The sequence below is a fragment of the Syngnathus scovelli genome, chromosome 13, assembly GCF_024217435.2.
Source record: "Syngnathus scovelli strain Florida chromosome 13, RoL_Ssco_1.2, whole genome shotgun sequence".
Lineage (NCBI taxonomy): Eukaryota > Metazoa > Chordata > Actinopteri > Syngnathiformes > Syngnathidae > Syngnathus > Syngnathus scovelli.
Genome location: NC_090859.1, coordinates 8116605 through 8144170, shown reverse-complemented (window position 1 = coordinate 8144170; position 27566 = coordinate 8116605). Strand labels below are relative to the sequence as shown.

Genomic DNA, 27566 nt, shown 5'->3' with positions numbered 1-27566 from the left:
CGTGTCATGTGAGTTTTTTTTTTTTTTTTTTTTTTTTTTTTAAGACACAAGCAAAACAGAGTATTGTGCAAATTTGAGTTAAACGTCTTGGATGCTATTGCGGATGCACATTATTATCATTTATGGTTATTAGTAATAATTATTATTGTCAGTAATAGTAGTGGCAGTTCTAGTGTAGTGGTGGTGGTGGTAGTAGTCGTACAGTAGTTTTGGTTAAGTGAATATTAAGTTCTCAAAATATTCAAATCAACTCTTGGCACTGCCTGTATTTATATAAAAAAAGCTATATTAACTCATTGAAATGTTTCACCTTGTACTGAGGCCTTGGAGTAACTGGAGGTTCAGTAATTTGCTTAAGGACACTTAGACACGGTCATGGTCATGGTCAAGGGTTGAAGCCACAACCTTCAGATTGGGAGACGACAACTTGACCACCTGAGATATGCCGCGCTGGTGGGCCGAAAAAAAGGTGATAGCCCATTTACAATTTTACTCATATTCATTAATTTTGAGTTACTGTATTAAACTTAAAGAAATGATTGCAATCAGTTTCTTCAAATAATCTCAATTGAACTAATTTATCAAGTTACTTAATCAAAGTACCTCCTTCAAATAAACATCATGTACTGTGTTTGCAATAAATGTTCCTAGACACAATTTGCAGACAGGAAAAATCATACGTAGTTTTGACTTTAATATTTGGACAAAATGAGAGATGGTTAATACGTAGTCACCCTGCAAATGCACTGCCGTGCTACGCAACAAGCAGGAAGTGTTATCACAGTATTTACATCTATTTAGTACCACTCATCCTGTGTCATGCCCACGCTGTACGTAAAACAAACGTAACTTACAGTATGCCCACTTAATGTTCCACCCACCTGTCTGGACACTTGACACCACGCGAGTCACCCTTAACAACCTCGAACAGTTTCCACCGTGCGTCTGTCATGATGTACGGTATTTACATGTATTTCAAACAAACATTTTACAGCCCATAAACAAAATGTTTACAGGCCATGTTAAGACGTCTCTGCCGTAAGGTCTCTGTGAATGCGGCGTCTTTATAAACAGGAGGGAAAATATGTGTCGTGGGTGGTTTTGTAGTTAGGCCGAATGAAGGCTTGTGATGTCACTGAAACTTTGTGCTACTGCTACAAATACTAAGAAAACCTGTCCACTTCTGCTTCTCCCGTCAAAGATTGTAAAGAGAAGGTGCAGAGAGGAAAAATACAAGGGAACAGAGATGACACTTGAAAAGCGAGACATAAATCAAAGCCAAAGCCAAATTTGTGGCCTATGTTGATCTATTACTGGTAAACAGTTTAAAAAACTGTGTGAGCCAATGGCGCTTTAGCGTTCAGTGCTGTCTTTGAGAAAGTAATCTTTTCATAGCAATGCATGCTTACAATATAATTAGGAAAGTATAATAAAGGTTAACCACCCTAAGTGATTTTTCAAATATGTGTAATTGCAATAAAAAAACAAATATTTGGAGTCCTTCCTCAACAGACTTTTAAAGCTCTTGTTTGAAAATTCTAATATTTGACCACAGACAAAAAAGGTAAAGCAATATAATTTCACAGATCTAGCAGTATGTATAAATCAATACCTAATAGTACTTTAATATTTACTCAAATTTAATCATTGCTTCAATATTACTTGAATCACTGTGTTTTTAATTATTCCATTATTTTATCACTTATCAAAATTGCAAAATTGAGTCTTTTATTAGAATAAATCTACCTTGGTTTAATTATAAATCAAGCACATAAACAACGTTGATCATCATTTAATGCATGCCATAGTGTTATATTTGCATGCAAACTGCATACGAGTATAGAAACTTTATGCCCCTTTAAAGTACTGTTGTTCATGCAAATTGAAAACATAAAGCTCCATGGATAACTGCCTGCGGGTTGCCATGCATGCATACACACAAATACTGTACACACATATTTACTATCTGCCACAAGCTGTGTATGTGTGAGGGTGACAGATGACATTAAATGGTGGAAACACACTCCTCATATGAGCTGTGCCCATGACGCCAACTGGGGTGGTCCAGTTGGCCTTGACCCAGGCAGGACCAATCGTCAAGGGCCTTGCGGGAGAAACTGCCGCTTGCTCACATGCACACTCACACGTATACAATCTCAATGCCATTTAAGGCTGTCGAATGTGCTGACAACCCAGCTTCAAAGTGCCCAGATAAGGAGGAGTCCCCCGCCTGTGACTAATCCAAAGTGATGGGAGTGTCCACCACATGATGAGCTATTTTCTTGTCATATATAAGCATTAAAGCGACAGGCTTGAATACACTTAGCGTATAGAGATAACGGGCTCGTAACGAAAATTAAGGACATTGCAAAAAAATGCTAACAGAATAAAAACACAAAAGCCACCATGTTTAACATCTCAAATGGGCTTCTGACAAAAGAGGATGTGATGCATGCTGCCCTCTGTTGGTCAAGTAGTGATATTGCTCTTGTGCTGCAGTATCTGCAGCAAGGAAATGCAGACCACTTGGTCAAAGAGGGAGCCCTATTAATATTATTAAATATATGAAATATTAAAGTCATAATTACAGAAAATATTTATATTACAGCATCAATTTCCATTAGATTTCCATATGCAGTTAACTACGAATTGATATATATTTCAATGGTTTGAATGGGCATAAGACATGGGCATTACACCTACATTTTGTAATACCATTTTGTGTTTTGACGTGTTATACAGTAAAATAAGCAATGCCAGTTTGTATTTCCCTATATGCACTTGCGCACTGTTAACACTAGATGTCACTCTTTTATTGAATCCAGAGAGGTTCACATGGCGCAGAAACAGCATCAAGTTCCACTAACATATTGGAAATGCTTACCTCTGACATTTTATATCAAAATTGAGCATTGCGTGTTGGATATTATCAAATTATACTGGGGTACCGAATAAAGTGGCAATATTTCCCATTGTTTTGTGTACACGTCAGGGAAGGTTTGGATTTAAGGTTAAATTGAGGTCATGACTGTCTGTGCTTCAGCTGCAAAGGGCTCAGGAAGGCATTAGATCAATGACGCATCCCTGCAACTGTCGAAGCACCAGGAGTGTGTGTGTTTGTCTGTGTGTCTGTAAAGGTTTCGGAAAGTGCATTTGATCAGCAAGGCAATGCAACTGCAGCAAGACAAGAATGTGTGATTTGTTTCGGAAGGCTGCCATTTCTGTATGTGCACTTTAGATGAAACTCGTGACTGCTTGGCGCATCAAATGTCAAGAGCTGAGGCTCACGATTGGATCTTGTAAATATGTATTCCCGAAGCTAAATGAAACAAGGTTGCGTGTGTAATATCTGTGTGTGTGTGTGCGTGTTTGATTAGGATATATGTGTGCACACTTTTGATTAAACTCATTACTGCTTGGTGTCAGGATGTCAGGAGTTTAGGAATGTCAACATGCATCATCACAGCTATAGTAAAATGAGATTCAGAGATGTCTGTGTTTCAGTTTGTGTGTTTGTGAGAGTGTGTATGCATTCACGCATATTCCAGTATGCGTGTGTGTGTGTGTGTGTGCGCATGTGTGTGTGTGTGTCTGTGTGTGTGCGTGTGCGTGTGTGTGTGTGTGTGTGTGTGTGTGTGTGTGTGTGTGTGTGTGTGTGCGTGTGTGTGTGTGTGTGTGTGTGTGTGTGTGTGTGTGCGTGCGTGTGTGTGTGTGTGTGTGTGTGTGTGTGTGTGTGTGTGTGTGTGTGTGTGTGTGTGTGTGTGTGTGGACTATGACTTAAAATGCTTAGTGCTTCAAATGTGAAGGGCTCAGGAATGTGTTTCGTCAGTGAGGCCTCCCCACAACTATAGGTAAACAAGGATGTTTGTGTTTTATTTTGTACGTGTGTATATTAGGTTAAATCCATAATTGTTTGGTCCTTCAGATCTGAAGGCCTCAGGAATGTGTTTTGTCAATAAGCACCCCCACGACTATAAAAATAAAAGAATGTGTGTATGTTTAGTTTATGAATGTACACACATCTTGTTCATGAGATTAAACCTGGACTTTGGCCCTATCTTGGTGGACTGGTGCCTGTGCGCTGTGTAGAAACGCGCAGAGCTTCATTTTTGTTACAGCGCAAGTCTAGTCTACCGTGTTGAGCCTCTTGGCTACTTAAAAACAAGAATGAGTGTGTGCAGTCAAGGAGAAGCTCTAACAATCCAAAAAGTGGATATGCTTACCTTCCTTCCCGAGAAGAGCATGCACAGCTGATGCATGGAGCCTCCGTTCTTGGTCAGCTCTTTCTTCAGAGTCTTGGGTGATGGCAGTGTCCAGCCGCCTTTGTGGTGCCCGCCGCCCGTCTCCAGGCAGTTGATGGCGTTGTCGGAGGTGAAGCAGGGTGTGCGCGGGTCCTGCAGCAGGCTGCCCTCACTGTGGGTCCGCCGGCGCAGCGAGTTCTGCACACTGAGGCCCCCGCCGCCGTGCTTCTCACAGGTGGCGCCCTCTACCATGGAGCGCCGCTTGCTGTCGCTGCGCTGCAAGTAGGCGTCGTCGCTGTCATCCTCCTCTGAGTCATCGTCATCATCATCGTCTTCATCTTCCTCCTCCTCTTCTTCATCGTATTCTTCTTCATCGGTGTTGGGCGAGGAGAGGGCATCGGCGCTGAAGGAGCGGTCTAGACGCAGCTCAGGGATGACAAATGAAGATGAGGAGGACGAAGGAGGTGCGTTTGTGTCGGGCAGCTCGTACACGTTGTCCTCGTTGGACACCAGCAGGTGGAGGTGAACTTCTTCCTCTTGCTCTACCAGCTCTTCCAACTCGCTCTTCCTGCTCGCACCCTCCTCTTCCTCATACTCTCCCTCTCTCTCATTGCCCTCTCTCCAGATCTCCATTTCGTGTCCATCCATGCTCTTCCAGTCCTCGCCCTCGGTTGAAGGCGGAGGAGTGGGCGGCACTCTGTGGCGTTCCTCTGACCCACCTAGGCTACCGAGGGGCAGGTAGACTTCATTCAGAGGGCTGAGGAGCTCCGAGGGGTGAGAACTGCTCAGCGTCAAGGGTTCGGAGGGGCTGGACGGATACAGGCTGCTCTCGTCCCCCTCAGAACTGCGGGGCGGCAGGTGGAGGCACACGCCCCCTCGATCCACCCCGACTCCGCCCAGCTCACAAGAGGGCGCGTCCACCTTTGGTTCCAACATCTGCACAGACACACGAGACACTCACATAAGAATTCATACGTTCAGCGGCATATCTGCTGCATGCGCCACATTCACAAATATGCACATTAAATTGACAAGTGTAATTCGGCTGCTTGGTGATGAAGTACAACTGTAAAAAAAAAGTGGGACGCATATACACAAAATTTTAATTCCTACCTTTTGATGTAAATACGCTCAAATTAAAGTCTGCAGTTAAAGCAAATCTAAAATGAACTGTGTTCTCTCAGTTTTTGCGGACCTAAAATAGCCATCCTTGCGTGCATTTTAAATATCCACGAAATCACATTTTGTCTTCTTTTGTGGATGATTCATAAGCAATATATAAAAAAGAAAAAGCAAATGACTCACATTATAGCTGAACATCATGACGTATCTTAAAAGTAGAGTTCTCAATAAAAGAGAAGCCTCATGTAAAGTTATGACAGCAATAAATGGTCAAAGTCAGACATCATCCATCTTTCTCTATGTGTTGGCTAGAGTGAAGCTGTAAATCAACACACCCTCAGCCAAACCGTGCAAAACACAAGCACAATCAATCCTTCCAGCCATATTCACAAAGTGAGCCTTTAACCTCTCCCAGCCCACAGAGGTGTCAGTCGTTGCATTTGAGTGAGCCAAAAGACCCACATGGACCAACACGACTGAAGATGACACGTTTCTAATAAAGATGAATATTTAATGTTCAACACTGTTGTTGTGCAAGAAGGGAAAAAAAAACAGCTGATGCAAAGACACCACATGGTGACTCCAACTTCTAAGTACCTCCGACTCATTATCGCTCCAGGAAATTAGATGGCAAACAAGGCATTTTTCTTTTGTGAGCGCTTAAGGCATTATTGCTCACTTGCTCGTAATGTGCATGGTGATTAGAATAAAGCAGTGGAAGATGATTGTAAAACTCAGGAGGTCTTCAAATTGTGTGCATGAGCATTAAAATCAGCATGAAAAGTGCTGTGCATCAATAGTCACGAGTTCAAACGTGATTTGATGTGATTTGAGAAAGAATATCAAGCGTGACTTGACAGCACATTGGCTGTTGTCCACGGGGCAGCAGCAACTCCTCCAGTCAGCATAACTTTAAAGGTATTAAAATCCAGTAGAAAAAAGATGATGGGCAGCTTGGGTTGGGAGCTTGCAAAGCAAAAATGCAGAATTAAAAGATTTCTTGGGCAGCTTTAAAATGGAAATATTGAAAAACTACTTTTTTTTAATGACATGCAACCAAATAAGTCGCTGGGGTCTTTTTTTTTTTTTTTATCTGCTTTGTTGGAAACGACTGAGCTATAATACATCTCAGAAAAATTGTTTACAAGAGTCCATATTTTAATTCAGACTTGATGTTTTATATGGAGGGAATAAAAGAAGCGTCGCGGTATTAAATCGACAACAAATCGATTATCAAATTAATCACCTTGGATTTTAATAATCCAGCAATTGTTTAGAGATGTTTATAAGTAAAGATTGTCCAAATCTTCTCAGGTCTCAAAATTAATAATTCAGATTTATCTAGTTCTTCATGAAAGCAGACTGATTTATCTTTCATCAAAATAAGATATTTGCATGCATTTACTTTTACAGCCCTAGCGAGGAATGTAAGGCGCAATTGCATTTTATTGCACTTTTTATATAAAATAAAAAAAAGTTTGCATTGTAATACAATTTTGCAATCTTTGACCGTAAAATTTGCGAATGCCTTTGAAAGGCCACCTGAGACAAATACATTAGAGACAAATACAGCCATGAGCTCCATCACCGTCCATTAAGAAGATACACTTGTTATTTACTGGACTCATGAGTCCATGTATGAATGAATAAGTCTTGCGCTGGGTCGAGCGAATCAATTCTCTCTTCTCGGAGCCTCGTGAAGGGGATTCATTGTGGCGATCGGGCTGACCCCTGATGACGCAGCGCGGTCACAAGATGCTCGGCTCTAATTGCGAAGAAGGGCTTTCTCTCATGGGACTGTACAGACTGCTTAACACGGCTCCAATGAGTTTCCCCCAAGTCTGGGACACATTTAAATTTCTTTCCTTTACCCTGCCTGCAGTGATTAACTACATAGAGCATATTACATTACACTACAAGTATCCATGGGATCAACTACTATGTTTTAAAAGCTTTTTAATGTATTTCAAGGGTCAATTTCCCCTTTAGTAGAAGCTATCTTATGTAAGCAAAGCATGGCATCAAAGTTTGATGATCAATTTTAGAATTCACTCTGAAAAAAAGGAATAATCAAATAACTAACTGAGATTAGGAACCTAAAATGCATACAATTTGACATTTAACAATATTTACGCTGTATTTAGATACAACTGAAACAATATCCAACCATTTCCAGGGCTACTTTATGTCTTCTGGCTGTTGTTCCTTTTTACATTGAATCTTTTTATTGTTTTGACCTCACAAGTTTACATTACATCTTAATTTATTACAAGTTCAGCCCTGTGTTCTCGCTAATGTTTGCACAGCACTGCGGTCAGCCCAGGTTGTTTTCATACGAGCTCATATAAATCAATTTGATTCGATGTTGCGTCCTGCCAGCAGACCGCATAAATAAAACAACACCCAATCGCCACGATCATGCCCTAAAATGTTCACTTATTCGCGCGACAGTGCCTGTGATTTAGCAGGTAGGAAGGAATGTTTGGCAATGTCCAAGTAGTAATGTGAATACTAACTGTGTAGATGTCAGTTTAAAGGAAAGAAAATCCCAAATGAATCTGATTGTGTCTGCTTGGGAGGTAATGTCATTACTTTAATTAATAGAAATCAAATGATTGTGTGCATAGCCAGGGTGCTTTTTACTGCGACTCAGAAAAAAGAAGAATAAGCAGATCTTATTCCTGTTTCCTGTTCCGCCTCAAGGTGATCGAGATCTTGCTTCCTCCTCAGCCCGCTACTTAAAGCCCCCTTGTGAACACACTTAAAGGCTCAATAGTGATGTTACAAATGATGCATGGAGATGTATATTAACAATGAAGTGCACTCGCAGAAAAGAACAAAAGGTTCCTCCAGGGGAATTCAAGCAAGGCAAACGTTCCAGACCACTCATGCTACTTTTTTTTTTTTTTGCTTAGTTGAAATGATGCACAACGAATGTAACATAAAAAAAAAATCCCAAAATATATTTTTTATTTGTACCGATGCAAATAAGTAAACTGTGGCCTGTTTTGTGTAAGCTATAAAAGCGGGAAGCAATATAACAAAGTGGTCAATGTGATATTTAGATGTTCCACCTCCTGACCTTCACCTTTTGCCATGCCCTCACTAAAGAGCCTGGGACTGTTGAAGTTATGGTCGGAGACACAATGGAGCCACCTGTCAGAAACACTTGGTCCCTCTCACACTGTCGCAACACTGGATGATTGTAACTCACGCAAGCTCATGTGAGTGCTCCTATTTTTAAATAGAAATTTAAATTCATATTTGGATCTTCATTTGCAAATTTAGTTTTTCATCCATATTTGGGAATTTTCTGTAACGAGGCAAAAGGCAGATATTTTGTTTTGTATTTTTGTGGCAAAATAATACAGTACTTATTTAAGTGCGACAATGGATGGTTACTATCGTCAACTAAAATAAATTCCACAGAGGAGGGCAGCTGGTTGTCATGTGGTGGGCGCCACACGTTCATGTGCAATTTTAGCTAAAAGTTCTTTTTTTACCTAAAAGCTGTTTAGTGCATTATTTTTTTAAAGGGCAGACATTTTCAAATAAGAAAGATGAATAGTAATAGGGAAGCAATACTAAAGAAGCTATGCTAACTGATATTGTTGAGCTTTGTTCGGAAATTCTTAGGGATTAACTGCAAGGCAATCTGAGTGGTATTCTTGACAACGACGGAAGAGCTCAATGAGACGATTATAAAACTTAGAGGGGTTGCACTTTTATGTTGATGGAATATTAAGAGGATGAAGGTCCTCCAACAAACTAAAACACTCGAGGTAATGATCCGATGCTGCGCCTTCGGAAAATAATCTTGAAACACGGGTCAGACTGAGTCCATTAGGAAATGAACGGTGATCATAACATCTCCTAAAGAAGAGTTACTCTTTCCCAGGGTGCAATAGATCACTTGATTAGATCTGGATTCTTAAGAACATAGTCATGTGTAATGTCAGCAAATCTCATGAGTCTTCAATTCGGTGAGGATCAAAACAAGTAACTCCATCTATCCCCGATTATCTGGAGCCCATCCCAGCAATATACGGATGATGGGCGAGGTACAAACACAACTTGGCGCCAAACAATCACAAACAGATTCAAACCCACGATCTCTGTACTGTGAGGCAGACGTGATAACCAGTTGAGCACCGTGCCACAGAAAAATGATATTATATATGTATTGATATTCTTAGCATTTGCTCCATGCTGCCTTATGAGTGGCTATTGTCAATATTGAAGCAGTATTCCTTTTGATTTTCTGAAGGTCAAAGAACTTGCAACAAAAATAGAACTGTAGGGTCTCTCTCACAGACACAGACACACAGACACACGCACACTTACACACACGGACATGTGACGTCACATGTGTGACCTCTGTCCTAGTTACCATGACAATGAGAGACCTATCCCAGGGGAGCAGCTGTGCTCTACTGTGCTGCCTCCAAATGTTACAACTCCACCTATGAACTGTCATCCAACTTCTTTCCCTTTAAATTATAGCGAGGCACCTCTAGTGTTGCCTTTAATTTCCTGTGGATGTTTCTGAGTGAAGCACAGTAAAATACAGTAAGACACATCACCACCAGCCCTCCTCCTTTCACTTTACTTACAGCAACATTAATGCTTTAATGTAGCCATATGCCAAATCTGTGCACAGTCTCAATAAATCTGACTCAACTCAATTAGCAAAGCAGTTCGAAATACAGTCCGGTGCCAAACATACGCTCTCCTTCCACTTCCTCTCGGCCATTGTAGTTACAACCGTGAAGTCCCTCCCTCCCATACTCCACTTCCATGACTCCCAGGTGGATTAGCACAAAACTAAGTTGGTTATCAAGAATTTGGTTTTGTGATCAGTATAGAGGTTTTTGGACCCAACAGACAGAGTTTCTGAACCAGGATGAGCAGGCAAACTTGTACAAAAAAATGTTTTAGTGTCAGAAGTTGAATTGTAGCCGAGGGTTCAAATCAGGGTGTCAGGTGCTACTTTGAGTTCTCACAAAAAGATCTCTGAACATTAGACATGTTCATGGAATGCCCAGTTGGAAAGACCCCTGGGGCAGTTGACACTCGAGGTTTTTTTTTTTCCAACCAAACATATTTTTTTAAATCAGAGTTGAGAGTGCTATTTTGCCAGATGGTGACAGAGTGGGGTCATGTGACCATCCAAGGTTTACCCAGTTGGAAGGACCGTTGGGACAAGTGAGACTCCCTGGCGGGTTTGTCAACCCAGTAGATGAGGTTTTAAATCAATGTTCAAGGTGCTACTCCATCAAGTTCTGTTGAATGGTATCAAAAATAACAGTGACTCCCTCTGATGGTATGTCACCCAAAGAACAGTTGACTCAGACAGACCGAATTGATTGGTGAGGTAATAAATTGGATCTAAACCAAGTTGAACATCTTACATTGGTAAATGGCATTAGAAGAAGACTCTCTCAGCTTGAGACTAAACGTGACAAGCCCAACTAGAAGTACTTTTGGGAAGGTGGCGCCGGACAAGCTAGGGATAGCTGAGACATTCAAAATATTAGAATTAAGTCTGTTAGTCGGACAGCGGATCGAAGATTGTGCTTCCCAAGAATTCGGTGGCAAATAATGTCAGAAGTGGGATCTTAAAGCGAAATACCAACTCTTGTTATAGTTAAATGAAACATCACGTCACACTTGTGTAAATTGCTCCAATCACTTGAAACTAACATCATCCCAAGCCATGTATACAGTAAATACAGCATGTTCTTCTACTGTGTATAAATATACCACAGGGTGTGTTGACATGGATTGTTCAGTCCATGTCAACAACAATCTGCACTCTGGTGATTTGAGAGCCATTACTGCCGTATGTAATAGTGATAACGCGCTATGTAGGGGCTGTATAGATGGTCCGTATAGCGGATCCATCTCGGAATAGACTTATTATATGCACAGCGATGCACCGGCCTCTTTTGCCCCTTGATTTTCACGGACAGAAGAGCGATGAGGCAATCACCATCATTTATCCATCTCGGGCGTCCATTTGGATCGTGCTCAGTGGAAAGAATACGACGGGCAACGGAAGCAGGGTGCAAGAGAACAAGTGGTGAACGGGTCGATGGATCAATAAAAACAAGGAGCTGCTACCATTATTGAAGACTGACATCATAGTTTATGGGAGGGATGTATTTCATAAGCATTATATGTTCGCCGAAGATTTGTCATTCCATCACCGTAAAAGTTTGGGGAGGAGGGGTCCAAGTGGTGTTTGTGTGGTCCAGTGATGCAAAAGCATTATTGACAGACACTGAAGGTTCACTGTGAGAATGCCAGTGACGTAACTTGGCTTAGCTACGTGACGCCAAGCAGCTGAGGACAATGTGACCACTGAGTGCGTCTGGAAAAGGCCCTCTTAGAAAGAGAGATCCGCATGTACACTAAATGCGTGTGTGCTTTCAATGAAGAAGGCTTTTGAATCCATTGCATTGATTTCCGGTGTGACATCAAACTGGTCTTTTCATTACTGTCACAATGTTGACAGGATTTTACAGGTTATACAAATGGTCGTGGGCAGCAGTAGAGCTGGTTAGCACGTCCGCCTCACAGTTCGGCGAGTTCGATTCCACCCCCGGCCCTCCCTGTTTGCATGTTCTCCCCGTGCCTACGTTGGTTTTCCCCAGGAACTCCGGTTTCCTCCCACATCCCAAAAACATGCATGGTAGGCTGATTGAGCACTCCCATAGGTGTGAGTGCGAGACCGGATGGTCGTTCATCTCTGTGTGCCTTGCGATTGGGTGGCGACCAGTTCAGGGTGGCTGGGAAAGGCTCCAGCATGTCCGCAAGTGGTACAGATAATGGATGATGGGTGGACAATTGGTCATACATGAGTATGTAATGTTGACTGCCTCGATCTTAAACGTCATCAAGCCTGGTTTACTTGCATAAAATTTAGGCTCCCAGGCCTGCTTTTACTGGTTAACAAATTTCCATTCAGTCATTCATCTTCTGTAATACTTGTTCTCACGAGAGTCCCGGGTGTGATAGAGGCGATTGGCAGTCTTTGGGTAGTAGGCTGGGTACAACCTGAACTGGTTACCAGCCAATCGCAGCGCACACATAGACAACCAAGCCTAGGAGAAGATAAAAACTTTATTTTGGGTTAATTAGAGACACTTTGACTCCCCTTTAACGTGAATTAGAAATTTGATTAGTTAATTTTGAACACAGCCATATCCCATTTATATTCACTTGTGCAACCACATTATTTTTGTTGTTTATTTTCACTTTCCATCTTGAAATGATATTGAGAATTGAGTTGCACAAGTTACTGTTGGAAAAAATGTTTTGAAATGCTCTAACTTGGGCAATTTTTTTCATATAAAAAAACTGGCACTTGAAACGGGGTGTGTAGATCGCCCTGTCTCCTGGCTTTGGGGTAGAAATTTATTAAAAAAAATAATTCCACATGCCAGCAGGTGGTAATTGCTACCATATGCCTCTGGAAATAAAGGCCTGGATTGACTTGTAAAGTACAATAAACCTGACAAAATGGGTAAAATCGAGAAGGAACATCTTTTCTTTGTGTGTGACAAATAGGTACCAACAGAAGGCTTCGAATCACAACGTTCCAAGGTTAGCATGTAACAAACGGCTCATTTGTTCAAACGAGCCAGGCGAAGCTGATAAATCACGCTGCGTGCGTGCGTGCATGCGTGTGTATCTACAACGGACAGTGTCTCCTATCGATCAAGGACAAGCGGAAGATGAAGGGAGGACACATCTCAGATGCAAACATCTCATAGAAAACATATCTTTGCCATCCATTAGTTGTCTATGCACACGACAAGCAACAAACACACCCTTTGCGAGTTGTCTGCGCCTCCTCAAATAAGAGAATAATCCCCATAATTCCCCTGGTGAGGATACTAGAAAGGCAATTACACCCAAGTGTGCTTCCTCACCGTTTTCTCCTTCCACTCGCTTGGTTGGCTTTCTGTCTCTCTCGTGTCTCTACCACCCTGTGACATGTTTTAGAGTGTTTTTAATGGCTCTCTCTTAAACGGCTTCATTGTCCCTCGCAGTTCCAGATAGTCTAAATCCTGTGTCACTTGCAGCCTGAGCTGGGATGTAAACAGTTATGAGGGCTAACAAATCTTGTTTATCTCGAAATGAGGAAGAAATATTTGTGTTATGCTAAAAAAAGTAGAGAAGAAGAAGACAAGAGGAGTGATTACATGATACATGCCGCAAACAAGTCTTTTCATAAAATGAGTAATAAGCCTTTATTGCTTTTTCCTTATCTTTTCTGCACATCTGTCCGGTCATATGAACAAACCACTCCCTGCCCGGCAGGGGCAAGACAACACTTTTTCCTCTTGCTCAGACAAGATAAAAAACATTAATTCAAAGGACACCCTTCCTACCTGGTGAGTGGAAGTCGTCCCAAGTTTTGCAGTCCGCTAAAAGGTCACGAAAAGCGCTCGGCACGTCCCCATTCAAGTGCCCTACTTCCTTTTCTGTCAAAGTGAGCGTGGAGGTTCGGCTGTAGCTGCGTGCAATTGTGTCAGTGTGGGCTCCTCAGAGAGAGGAGGATGGAGAGAAGAGGATGGGGGGGGGGGGGGAGCAAGGAATTAGAGGGAGGGGAGAGCGTGTGCCTGCGAGGCGAAGAAGGTGGACTCTTGAGTCTTGGTAACGAGAAGAGACAGTTGAGCACCGAGTAGAGAATGCGTGTGCGTTGTTTTTTATGTTTGGATGCCAACTGGTCTATAATGAACTCAACAGACGCATCCCTAAGGACCATATCATTACATCCATTGGAGAATTCTCTATCTATCATCAATGTTTATTGGCCTTACATTACCAGCACTGGTACTTTATTTTAATCTGCAGCAAGGTTGCATTGTTTTACTGGGATATATAAAGGGCCAATTAAGAAAAAGTGAATTCAATTCGAGCTCCTTGCATTCTTGTAGAAAATGTCAATAACTTACTGAAATTAAAAGAGTAGGCATTAAATAATTCATCCATCCAATTTCCATCATTCATCCATCTGTCCATCCATCAGTCCGTCCGTCCATCCATCCATCCAAATGTCATCTGTTCACAAAATGTTAATCTTACAGTAATAAAGTAGAATAATAGATTTAGCTCAGAATTTGGTGCAAAAAAATGTGATGTAGAAGTTATTTTAAGAAAATTAAGTCATATCTAATAGCCAGAATATTGTGAGACTCTAACATTTTTATACAATGTGGTGAGAAGTTATAAAGTTCTCCTAGTTTTACAAGAATTTTCAGGAAAAAGTCACAGTAACCAAGTCATAATCTCATGAAAATGAATTAACTTAAACTTGTGTCCTACCAAAGAAGCCAGAATGAGAATATTTGTAGTTTTGCAAGAATAAAGTCGTATTATAAACGGAAAAATGCATAATCTTAAGCGAATACTTCATTTTTCCTGAATAAGATCACAAGAAAGAATAAAACTGCAATAATAAACACAATAATAAAAATAATATTGTCATAGATTAAATTATGCAGGACAAATGCAAATTCTTATGAATCGTCACAATAATTTGGGAAAAATATATCCATCAAGGATAATGGTAATAATGACAATATTGTAATATGACTATAACCATAAACCAGATGAGGATGATGGCTTGATTGCTTCTCTGTTACATAAAAGCATGTTACAATACAGTCTAGTAAATGTCTCCTTCTTCCTCAAGCTGTCATCTGAGCCATGGTGCATATGCAACTATTTATGGAAATGTCTGTAACCTATAATTGTACTGAGTCATAGGTTGCCACCATACACTTGACACGTATGAGCCATTCTGCTCCAATGTAAACAAAGCAGCAATCATCAACAGTGCTTTTCAAATAGTAAGCCAGGACACACTTTTTACTATACCAAGTTAGTTTTTGAAAGATAGGAGACATATAAGAGTCAAGAGTGAACCACTACACTACCAATAGCCATATTTCCTGCATATGGCACAATTTTGCAATATTCACAATTTATACACCCAGTAATTAACTGCTGGACAAATCTTGCAAGAAATTCTAACAAATTGAAATCCTATTAGTTGCATTATTTTATTTTTTTTGTAGAAGAAAAAAAAAAACTCACAGGAACAAGCGCTCCTTCTGTGTCCAGTGACTCTGCACTTGTAATTTTCGCTCACAATTATTTATCAGGGCAAACATCGACAATAACAGACAAGTACTAAATGAACGCACGATTCAGAAAGGAGCAACAAAAACCCAAGAAGCTGAAACTCATTGATCTCTTAAAAAAAAAAAGTTGCAGCTTTCACACACATTATAGTCCCATTCACTGGAATAACATAGTTTTATCATCGCTACACCGACACAGAAGGTAAGACATTACCTTCGACACAGGCATCTGGGCGCACAGTTGGCTGACGTGCAAAGGAGATACACACACACACATGCACACACATGCACACACACACACACACACACTGATGTGCAGTTAATCCAGCGTCCCTGTTGTGTGCATGCTGTCCTTTTCTGATGTGCTTTTTGTCTTGTTGGGTCGTCTCCGGCTCAGGCGTGGGGATTGGTACCAATGTGTGCACAAGCGATAGTGAGAGAGTGAGACGGTGCGGTAAAGCTTGTTGTGTGTGCGTGTGTGTGTGTGTGTGTGTGTGTGTGGGGGGGGGGGGGGGGGGGGGGTTCCGTGAAGGACGGAGCAGAGGAAATGAATAAAAGAAGAACAGATGAGGCTGAGGTGAGCAGGGGATGCTTAAGCATCTTGTAAACACAACGAGAGTGAAGGTTATTAAAAGATCAAATGCTCAAAGTAACTCTCCCGAGAGTAAAGCATCCAAGTGTCCTTCCCTCAGTCTCCCTGTCGGCGAGCTATTTTTAGAAGTTGCAAATCAAAACCGTGAATCAAAACCCACCGAAGAGCAGGATGTTACGCGCGCCCACGAGAAACACATGAACACATGTTGTCAAGAGTGAGACCCCGACCCGAGGGTGAGGCACGCAAGCTCTCCATCAGACCTTATCTAATCGTATCATGTGCTTGCATACGACGGGCTATTTTAAATTCGTCAATTACACAGCGCATGCTTTTGTTGCCCGCAAAGTCAGACTGAAAGACATCTGATGCCATAAAAGTGATTATTGTTATTAAACTGTTTTTTTTTTTTTTTCTTCCAGGACGTTACACTGTACTGTCAACTTAATGTCAACATGATTTTGATGACAGGGGAACTGCTAAAGTGCAAACACACGAGCTTGAAGAACAGTCGACCTGTTTGTTCAGGTTAAAAAAGTGAGTTTTTTTTTTCAGCTTCCAGAATTAATGGAATAGATTAAATAGATATGCTTCAAGGTCAGATTGTTGCCAAGAACCTCATCAACTGTACATGTGTTTTAAGGCAGCATTCTAAAATTGTTAAAAAGTGTTAAAGAAATTTTAAAAAAATTAACTGTCATTGGGTTGTAAGAAATAGTTAACCAGAATTAAAATGAAGTAAAGTAAAACTACTCACACGAGTAGAGGCATGGCACTTAAAAAAAAATTAGGAGGGTCCAAAAAACTGTCCAATTTAAAACAATCCAAGCAAAAGTGACTCACTAAAATGTTTGAATATGTCTAAAATCAATTTTTAAATATGATCAAAGATAACCTGTTCTAGGGGCAAACTGTAGCTACCATAACACCAATATTAGAACATTCAAATATTTGAAACTTCCGAGAGTTATACAAGTGCAAAAATAAGTCAAACACTGCAAAGTAAAAACACATTAATATAAAATTACTCTTCCTCTGATAATGCCTGACAGAGGCCTAGCTAGTTTTAGGAAAACTAAAACGTTATCCAATTTAAAAACGGTCAAATCTGTTAACATGTTTTAAAAATCTAAAATGTTCTATGGTTACCATCACACTTTTTATCCATACTATCCCTGGCAGCCTCCTTTCACGAAAACAACCAAAGAGGAAAAAAGTTGAAGTCTCACAAGATTTGCTGAAGTCTGGTATGAAATGCTGACCTTCTTACGCAACATATTTGTATTTAAATGTTACGTTCTACTGAACTAGCACAAATTAAATTATTCCAGCTCAACAGCATGTTTGGCACGGCTTCATGTTTTTCCAGGGTGAAGAATGCATGTAATTAGAATTGAAAGTGGACCGATCTTGTGCTCAGCGACGCCCTCTCGGGGTCGAGCCCGCACGTCTCCGCTCCGAACCCACTCGGCTCTGTTACACAACACACTTAAAGTCGAGCTAAAATAAAGTTAAACGCCAGCCCACCGAAGGGAGGCCATTAATGTTTAAAGACGGTCGGGGGAATTAATCCACTGCTGGGTAACATAACATTGCTGTACTGGGTTTTCTGTGTGCGTGCGTGTGTGTGTGCACGAGCATATTTAGGAAAAGCTAAACAGGACGGGAGACTAAGTGGGCCAAACGAGCAGGGAGAAGATGTCTGAGGAGATACTGTATGCACCCCAAGCAATAGGAGGTGAACAGGAGACAAAACATTGAGGGATCATTTTGTCAATTACCAAATAAACTTCCAGTATATGTAACCACTGACATGTTCTTGCTAGGACAGAAACACATCGAGTTTGGTCTCACCTACAAGCTGAATTCATAACAATGGGTTACATATAAACCTTGAGTTAATTTCAGATGATTTGTATGCAGATGATTTCTATTCCTGTTTTGATTTTTAATTACTGTTATTAGCTTATTTAGCAGATCTGCCAGGAGTCACTGGTGCGGCAGAATGAATTGGATTGAAGCATTTAATCATGACGCACAAACTGCTTCTTTCTTTGGGCCCTATTTTGGTAGGCAGCCCCTGTGCTCGGCGTGAAAATGGGTGCATCATCATTTTGGTGCCTGGGCAAGTCTAGTATAGCCTGTTTGTGGATTTCATAGGTGATGTGGCTGCCGTGTGTTATGGCACATTTTGCAAAAAGTAGACTAAATTTCAGACTACCTAAAAACATGTCTAAGTTGTGGCGCAGGTGACACATACGTATGTGTATGAATAATTTAATGCCAAATATTTTTGTATTATTATTTTCATGAAATTAGTTATCTATGTATAATATATATAATATAAATCTAATATATGTATACGTTTTTATTCATTGCTCATCATATTTTTATCTAAAACATACGTTTTGTTTGTATGTAATATTTTCATACTTTATGTTTGTATTCTTTATACAGATTTTGCATTTTTATAGTACTTGTGCAGCTTTCATCTCATCTTGTATCGCCACTGCATAAACATTATCGCGGTGTGAGGACTCTGGGGAGAAGAGCGGACTGCTTTCTCGGACATTTGTCTTCTTAATGAGCGCCATAAAACAAAAGTGGCCACGCCAGTATATAAACAACTCTGATGGATTGAATGCAAAATTAGAAAAGTTCTGCACTGCTGCTTCAGTGAACAAATGCTTTCGTCTTTTTTTTTTTTTTGTAATGGACAACTTATGAAGTCAAACTCAATAGTATGTAGTAGGACAAGAGTTGACCAGTTTGTTTGGACTTTAAACCTATTTTTACTCTGATAAAAATCTTAAATACAAATGATCTATTCTCGGTTAAACCAATGGAAAGACCTACATAAAATAAAAAGCAAATTTTTTGAAGTAGCATTTTAACATTTATACCTGTCACAAAAGTGGAACTTTAAGATAACCATCCATCCATCCATCCATCCATCTTCTTCCGCTTATCCGGGGTCGGGTCGCGGGGGCAACAGCTTCAGGAGGGACTCCCAGACTTCCCTCTCCCCAGCCACTTCATCCAGCTCATCCCGGGGGATCCCAAGGCGTTCCCAGGCCAGCTGAGAGACATAGTCTCTCCAGCGCGTCCTGGGTCGTCCCCGGGGTCTCCTACCGGTGGGACATGCCCGGAACACCTCCCCAGGGAGGCGTCCAGGAGGCATCCTGATAAGATGCCCGAGCCACCTCATCTGGCTCCTCTCAACGTGGAGGAGTAGCGACTCTACTCCGAGTCTCTCCCGGATGACCGAGCTTCTCACCCTATCTCTAAGGGAGAGCCCGGACATCCTGCGGAGAAAACTCATTTCGGCCGCTTGTATCCGAGATCTCGTTCTTTCGGTCACGACCCATAGCTCGTGACCATAGGTGAGGGTAGGAGCGTAAATCGACCGGTAAATTGAGAGCTTTGCCTTTTGGCTCAGCTCTCTCTTCACCACAACGGACCGGTACAGGGTCCGCATTACTGCCGACGCTGCACCGATCCGCCTGTCGATCTCACGCTCCATCCTCCCCTCACTCGTGAACAAGACTCCAAGATACTTGAACTCCTCCACTTGGGGCAGGATCTCATCCCCGATCCGGAGAGGGCATTCCACCCTTTTCCGATCGAGGACCATGGACTCGGATTTGGAGGTGCTGACCCTCATCCCGACCGCTTCACACTCGGCTGCGAACCGTTCCAGCGAGAGCTGGAGATCACGGCCTGAAGAAGCCAACAGCACCACGTCATCTGCAAAAAGCAGAGACGCGATGCTGAGGTCCCCAAACCGGACCCCCTCAACGCCTCGGCTGCGCCTAGAAATTCTGTCCATAAAAATTATGAACAGAATCGGTGACAAAGGGCAGCCTTGGCGGAGTCCAACCCTCACTGGGAACGAATCCGACTTACTGCCGGAAATGCGGACCAGACTCTGGCATCGGTGATACAGGGACCGAACCGCCCTTATCAGTTGGCTCGGCACCCCGTACTCCCGAAGCACCCTCCACAGAACCTCCCGAGGGACACGGTCGAACGCCTTCTCCAAGTCCACAAAACACATGTGGACTGGTTGGGCAAACTCCCATGCACCCTCGAGGATCCTGCCGAGGGTGTAGAGCTGGTCCACTGTTCCACGGCCAGGACGAAAGCCACACTGCTCCTCCTGAATCCGAGGTTCGACCTCCCGACGGACCCTCCTCTCCAGCACCCCTGAATAGACCTTACCAGGGAGGCTGAGGAGTGTGATTCCCCTGTAATTGGAACACACCCTCCGGTCCCCCTTCTTAAAGAGGGGAACCACCACCCCAGTCTGCCAATCCAGAGGCACTGTCCCCGATGTCCACGCAACGTTGTAGAGGCGTGTCAGCCATGACAGCCCCACAACATCCAGAGCCCTTAAGAACTCTGGGCGGATCTCATCCACCCCCGGGGCCTTGCCACCGAGGAGTTTTTTAACTACCTCAGTGACTTCGACCCCAGAGATTGGAGAATCCGCCTCAGAGTCTCTAGGCCCTGCTTCCTCAATGGAAGGCGTGTAGGTGGAATTGAGGAGGTCTTCGAAGTATTCTCCCCACCGACTCACGACGTCCCGAGTCGAGGTCAGCAGCACGCCATCCCCACTGTAAACAGTGTTGACGTTGCACTGCTTCCCCCTCCTGAGACGCCGGATGGTGGACCAGAATTTCCTCGAAGCCGTCCGAAAGTCATTCTCCATGGCCTCACCGAACTCCTCCCACGCCCGGGTTTTTGCCTCAGCAACCGCCGAAGCCGCGTTCCGCTTGGCCATCCGGTACCTGTCAGCTGCCTCCGGAGTCCCGCAGGCCAAAACGGCCCGATAGGACTCCTTCTTCAGCTTGACGGCATCCCTTACCGCCGGTGTCCACCAGCGGGTTCGGGGATTGCCGCCTCGACAGGCACCAACGACCTTACGGCCACAGCTCCGGTCGGCCGCCTCAACAATGGAGGCGCGGAACATGGTCCACTCAGACTCAATGTCCCCCGCCTCCCCCGGGACGTGGGAAAAGCTCTGCCGGAGGTGGGAGTTGAAGCTCTTCCTGACAGGAGATTCTGCCAGACGTTCCCAGCAGACCCTCACAGAGCGTTTGGGTCTGCCAGGTCGGACCGGCATCTTCCCCCACCATCGGAGCCAACCCACCACCAGGTGGTGATCAGTTGACAGCTCCGCCCCTCTCTTCACCCGAGTGTCCAAAACATGCGGCCGCAAATCCGATGACACGACTACAAAGTCGATCATCGAACTGCGGCATAGGGTGTCCTGGTGCCAAGTGCACACATGGACACCCTTATGTTTGAACATGGTGTTCATTATTGAAAATCCGTGTCGAGCACAGAAGTCCAACAATAGAACACCGCTCGGGTTCAGATCAGGGGGGCCGTTCCTCCCAATCACGCCCTTCCAGGTCTCACTGTCATTGCCCACGTGAGCATTGAAGTCACCCAGTAGAACGATAGAGTCCCCAGAAGGAGCGCTCTCCAGCACTTCCTCCAGGGACCCCAAGAAGGGTGGGTACTCTGAGCTGCTGTTTGGTGCATAGACACAAACAACAGTCAGGACCCGTCCCCCCACCCGAAGGCGGAGGGAGGCTACCCTCTCGTTCACCGGGGTGAACCCCAATGTGCAGGCGCCCAGCCGGGGGGCAATAAGTATACCCACACCTGCTCGACGCCTCTCACCGTGGGCAACTCCAGAGTGGAAGAGAGTCCAGCCCCTCTCGAGAGGGCTTGTACTGGAACCCAAACTGTGTGTGGAGGCTAGTCCGACTATATCTAGTCGGAATCTTTCTGCCTCACACACCAGCTCGGGCTCCTTTCCAGCCAGAGAGGTGACATTCCATGTCCCAAGAGCCAGCTTCTGCAGCCGGGGATCAGACCGCCAAGGTCCCCGCCTTTGGCTGCCGCCCAGCTCACATTGCACCCGACCCCTTCGGCCCCTCCCACAGGTGGTGAGCCCATGGGAAGGGGGACCCACGTTTCCATTTCGGGCTATGCCCGGCCGGGCCCCATGGGCGAAGGCCCGGCCACCAGACGCTCGCCTTCGAGCCCCGCCTCCAGGCCTGGCTCCAGAGGGAGGCCCCGGTGACCCGCGTCCGGGCGAGGGAAAACTAAGTCCATTTATATCACTCATCATAAGGGGCTTGTGAGCCGTGCTTTGTCTGGCCCCTCACCTAGGACCCGTTTGCCATGGGTGACCCTACCAGGGGCATGAAGCCCCCGACAACATGGCTCCTAGGATCATAGGGGCACGCAAACCCCTCCACCAAGATAAGGTGACGACTCGCGGAGGGGAAGATAACCATCATAAAGTAAAATCAAAATAAAATCAAACTACCCTCCAAAACATTTTTTTGGGGGTGATATTTACCATTTCTCAATTAATATAGAGATGGAACATCTCGTCACTCCATATAATCATGCAGAGTGTTATTATAGTTGCAAAGAAATGTGCATTCAAGTATTAACATGAAAGCATTTTTTTTTTCAGCAGCAGCAGCCGCTCCTCAGCAAAAATGTAAATCTAAACCTTGCATCCCCAAAAATAGCATGCAGAGGGGGAAAGACGAGTGAAGCTAAGCCAAATGCAATTCACCCATGTCTAATTAAAGACAATGAGCAGGAATGTGTGTCTGCAGGAGGGAGGCAAAAGACACTAAGAGGCATGCAAATTACATATTTATTGAGTAGAACAGATGTTTCTAGGGGTTTAATTATTATTTATGTTTCTATCTAATGAATAGCGGCGCAAAGCCAAATAGAGGACAAGTACCCCTGTAGTGAGCAGCAGCAGAAGCACACCTCAATAAAAATAATACATTAATTAATCGGGATGATGTAAATAGGAATTTAGTTAATTTTCAGAATAGTAATTATATATTCAAATTAAAAAAACTCCCCTTATCCGGTTATATATAGTATGCACAGAGACACTTCAGAGCCGTCAAGATAAGAAGTGTTAAGTTACATCCATGGAACTCCTCTCAAGCATTACTCAATACAGATGTAAGTTTCATATATTATTAATGCGAAGGCTCCTCACGCCAGTTATTGATGACAACAACCAGCTTGCAAAATAAAAATTAACAGAATGAATGGAAAGCGATCTCCAAGTGTCACAGCGACCAACTTTCCTCATTCATGAGTGGAGATAGTCTTGCAGTTCATTATAAACCTATTTTACACTCCAGTGAGTCACACCTGCTCTGAATTTAAAAGGAATAAGAGGAGCTGTTTTGACTGATCAGGAATCAAGACTGCTCTGTTCACACCCACACCGGCGCAAACACACATTTTTTAAATATGCCCGTTCTCCAAAAACAGAAAAAGAATTCCACCCATATGAATTGTTAGATTTCACTTTGTACTAGAGGGCATGAAATTAGGGCCCTTAGATTCAAACGGATCCACACATTTCTGGCAAGCTGTACGTAAGTAGAATTTTACAACAAAAACCAACGGCAGATGACCCCATGGAGTGGAGACAGAGGCTTTCTCCCTCTGATTGTGCATGTGAATTGCACAGTGCTAAAGTTGAAAGAACATCAAACAATTTGCCCCTAAGGTAGTGAGTACAAAAGCAATCAAAAGTGAACTAATTTGCAGAGCTGTTCAATATGATTAAGCAAACAGTTCCTCGCCCTGGGGACACTGCACATTTAGATCGAATGAGATGTTTCAGGAAAAAAAGAGGAGGAGAGAATAATCAAAATGAATGATTGTATATGAGGACGGGGATATGATTATAACTATAAACCAATATCTCACTTGGGTAGTGATGCTTCAAATGATCAATAAAATATTTATTCTTATAAACACATAATATTGTGTATACATTTTGTTGTGCATTTTGGTTTTGTTTATGTGACAAGGACAGTGTACATCAATTAACATTTCTGTAGATGCACCAGACTTACAAACACTAATGCTGTTGTTGTTTTTTCCCTCAAAGCATCATTTGGTGAATGTTATTTTCACACCGACGTGCTCGGCCAATAATGTGCGATACAAACAAAGTTAAAAGGAGTGAAATGCTTCTAATATCGGAGAGCAGATGGCTAAAGTGTGTGAAGAAGGATGCAGGTCGTCTACGCGTATGAGCTGGCGCATCCAAACGGATGTACGTTTAGCAGAGGAAGCAAAGGCGAAGTTAACGAAAATTGAATGAGCAAATCAATGGACATTGTCGACTGTTTACATACGACAATACTTATTTTAAAGCCAGTGTGTCCTGCCATGGCGTCGTAGTGTGCTATGAGACATTTTTAGGGGTACAAAGATACCAATCTAATTTCCCTTAATTTGTTGGAAAATAATTATTAATTATAATATAATTATAATTAAGTATCTTTGTTCACTCATGGCTTCCTGCGAGTATGTCAATGTTGTGTTGAATATAACAAGACTAGATTTTAGATTTATAGTCGACTGATAGATTATTTGCGTACAGTAGTCATATTTTTGTGACATTTTATTTTGTTGTGAGATATAAACCGGGTGCCTCTGCACAATTAAAGCTGAGAAACACCGCAATAGGCCGCCTGTCAATATATGATCGATTTACACAGCTTAACATGTTTGCCTGGCTGCCAAGCACACACTTTGTGCGCTGTTTGTGATTCCCAGCTTGTTGGACCGAAATGAGCCCCTTTTTGGGGAAAAGAACATGAACAGCCCCTGAGCCCCATTAGCTCGTCTACCAAATTTTCAAACACGCCAAAATGGACTCGCCCTGGCAGGAAAAGTAAGTAGCGCCTGTTTCTACATCCACCACTCTACCAAGATAAATAATACTCGTATACATAATAATAATAATAATAATAATAATAATAATAATAATAATAATAATAATAATAATAATAATAATAATAATAATTATTATTATTATTATTATTATTATTATTATTATTATTATTATTATTATTATAAAATAATAATAATAATAATAATAATAATAATAATAATAATAATAATATGTATTCATGAGGGCTTTTCTGAGCAGTATGCTATTTATAGTTCAGAGCTATTTGCACCTCACGGGAATAAGGTTACAGTGTTCAGTGACAAAGCAGACTAGAAGTGCACGCTCCTCTCTTTCATGTGTTAATAATGTGAAGCGATTCATGTTCGGCGTTAACCACCTCTGTGATAAGTGCCCCCATTGTATCAACTGATGAAAATCATTTGTGGTGAAAGGAGGCGTGAGCACTGGGAATGTAACGCAATTTGATTATCAGTAAGTGAAACTGTTCTGCGTTTTACCAAGTAAACTAAACCAAAGAAAATTTCGAGACGGTGGCTTGTGCTCACATTATATGCCCGAGGATGTCAGACATTGTACAAAGACGCCATCAGCTGATGCAGTTTTAGCTAATTTAGCCAAAGATGAATTCGATATGACTTCAAGAAGAGATGGAAGCACAAAGCACTATACTTTGTAGTACAAAGGAGGAATTAAATGACAAGTGGCTTTTCATCCACTGAGAGCAGAAATGCTCGATTAAAAGTCATAGAGGTCTAGTTCTGGTCAATCCTTTCAAGTCGAGCCATAAAATGCACAATATATTTCACTACCTAATACTTTTATACAATATTTTTTCATGCATAATGTTATGATCGGTACCAAATTTCATCTGTTGTCAAGGGCAATTGTTTTTCTAACTTTCCACATGGCACTACTAAGTGAGTTTTCAGGGGTCATGTTAGGAGCCTCTAGAATACATACTGCTCATTTTCATCAGGAGAATGAATTGCCCAAGTTAAACTTCTGGATGAAAGTCAATGGGTTTAAAAAAAATGAAAAAGAAATGCTGATTTAAGTCACAAATGATGACTAACTCCTGACAAACGTAACCTCTATTCATTCAATACATCCAAAATAGTTTGGAAATAAGACAGAATGTCAAGATGTTCCTCTAGTCCGACCCTTTTTTTTCACTGTTTTCTTTGAAGCCAACATCACATTTCCACTTTCTTCTTTTTTCACCACTTACTGTACCTGCCTCACACACGCCCAATTACTCCAGTCACAAAGCTGCTTTGCATATGATTTGCTGAGGAATTATAATGCATGTGAATGGTTGGTGTATTTTCTGCTTGCATATATTAACTACCTCAGGTTAGACTGCAAACATCGGTGAAAACCATCTAATAATAATGGGATTGTACGGGAGCGGATTTGGACTGCAGTCTACCGATTGTGGACCTTTGGCCTAAAGAGGAAACACCACAGCTCGGGTCAAATCCGAGAAAAGAGAAAAACACGAAAAAAGCAAAACAGAAGACGAATGCAGGCCGCGTCACTCATTAAGATAACATGTGAATGAGCGTGTGCATACAAATATATGCACACACAGATGTTCAGATCTTCAGGCCCGAAATGAGTGAGGAGACCACTCATTGGATGTGCCAACGAGGGTTCAGCCAGGAGTGTCCATACCTGGTCAAAATGTTGAACGGCGGGCTCCCTCCTCTGAAGCTGGAGCTGCTTGTCGATGTTGTCCTTGAGGCACTGGCACACACGATGCTTCTGCTCGGACGAGTACGCTTCCAGGCTGAGCAGGCAGTCGCACTTCTGAGGGTGGAGGGACAAAGAGAGAGAGACGATGGCGAGAGGTGAGCAACAAGACGGGCGGAGGAATAAGATGGCATGCGACTTTGAAATAACCAATCTTGGGAATTCAATCTGTCTCAGCATTTAAGTCAAAATTGACTAACTGTATTTTATAGCTGCTATCAAAGTGAGTTGGTGGGGTAAGATAAAGGACTGGAACAAAAAAAATTGGTAATTCTGTATTCACACCAGAGTGCAAATATTTTACATTAATAAAGAAACAACTTAGAAAAATCTAGTTAATTCTTAGCAAAACAATATCCTGGAAGTTTTACAATTCCAACCGCCATCATGCATAACGTCACGTGAGACTTCAATTTGGCCAACAATCATTCATTCTGGCCGTAGTTTGCTTTTTCTTTGGCTTTTTGAGGGTTTCTCATTATAGAAAAAAAACAGCGTCAACAAGAGGTGTTTAAGAGGACATGAGAATAAGCATAGACTTTTGTTTTTTTTTGTAAACTCATGTGCCAATTAAGAATGTTGAGGTGCAAGTTTGACTCGCTAACTGCAATGCAAAAATTGCTTATTTCATATCCCATCGTATTCCCATTTGGGCTCACTTTTTATGACACAGCAGCTTGGGTTAGAAGCTTTGGCCAGGCAAAATGTGCAAGCATTAGTGAAATTAGATCATGGCCGGAGCGCACTTGAAACAGAATTTGATATGTGGGACCAACAAATCAATAAAGCTCTGCTGGGAAAATGCATGAATCTACGTATTTGACAATCAGTGGTCAAGACAGGGGAGCTGGTGGTCTGAGAGCTTTTCATCCACAAGGGTTTCAATTCTCTTGTGGTTGACATCAGGAAACATGTATTGGCTTAAAATG

The 27566-nt window shown here is 42.5% G+C and overlaps 1 protein-coding gene across 8 annotated transcripts in view; it reads right to left on the bottom strand.

Annotated features, from left to right (window-relative positions):
- Positions 1–27566, bottom strand: part of rgs3a (regulator of G protein signaling 3a) — an 88461-nt gene that overhangs the window by 21207 nt on the left and 39688 nt on the right. For 6 of the 8 annotated variants that reach the window (XM_049738239.2, XM_049738240.2, XM_049738242.2 and 3 more), the window contains 2 exons: positions 26560–26694; positions 4224–5177 (listed from right to left, as the gene is read on the bottom strand). In XM_049738239.2, coding sequence (XP_049594196.1) covers positions 4224–5177; positions 26560–26694 — 1089 coding nt within the window. Of the gene's footprint in view, positions 1–4223; positions 5178–13762; positions 13928–15734; positions 15910–26559; positions 26695–27566 lie in introns of those variants that run through there. The other 2 variants (XM_049738245.2, XM_049738246.2) reach the window with 2 other exon arrangements.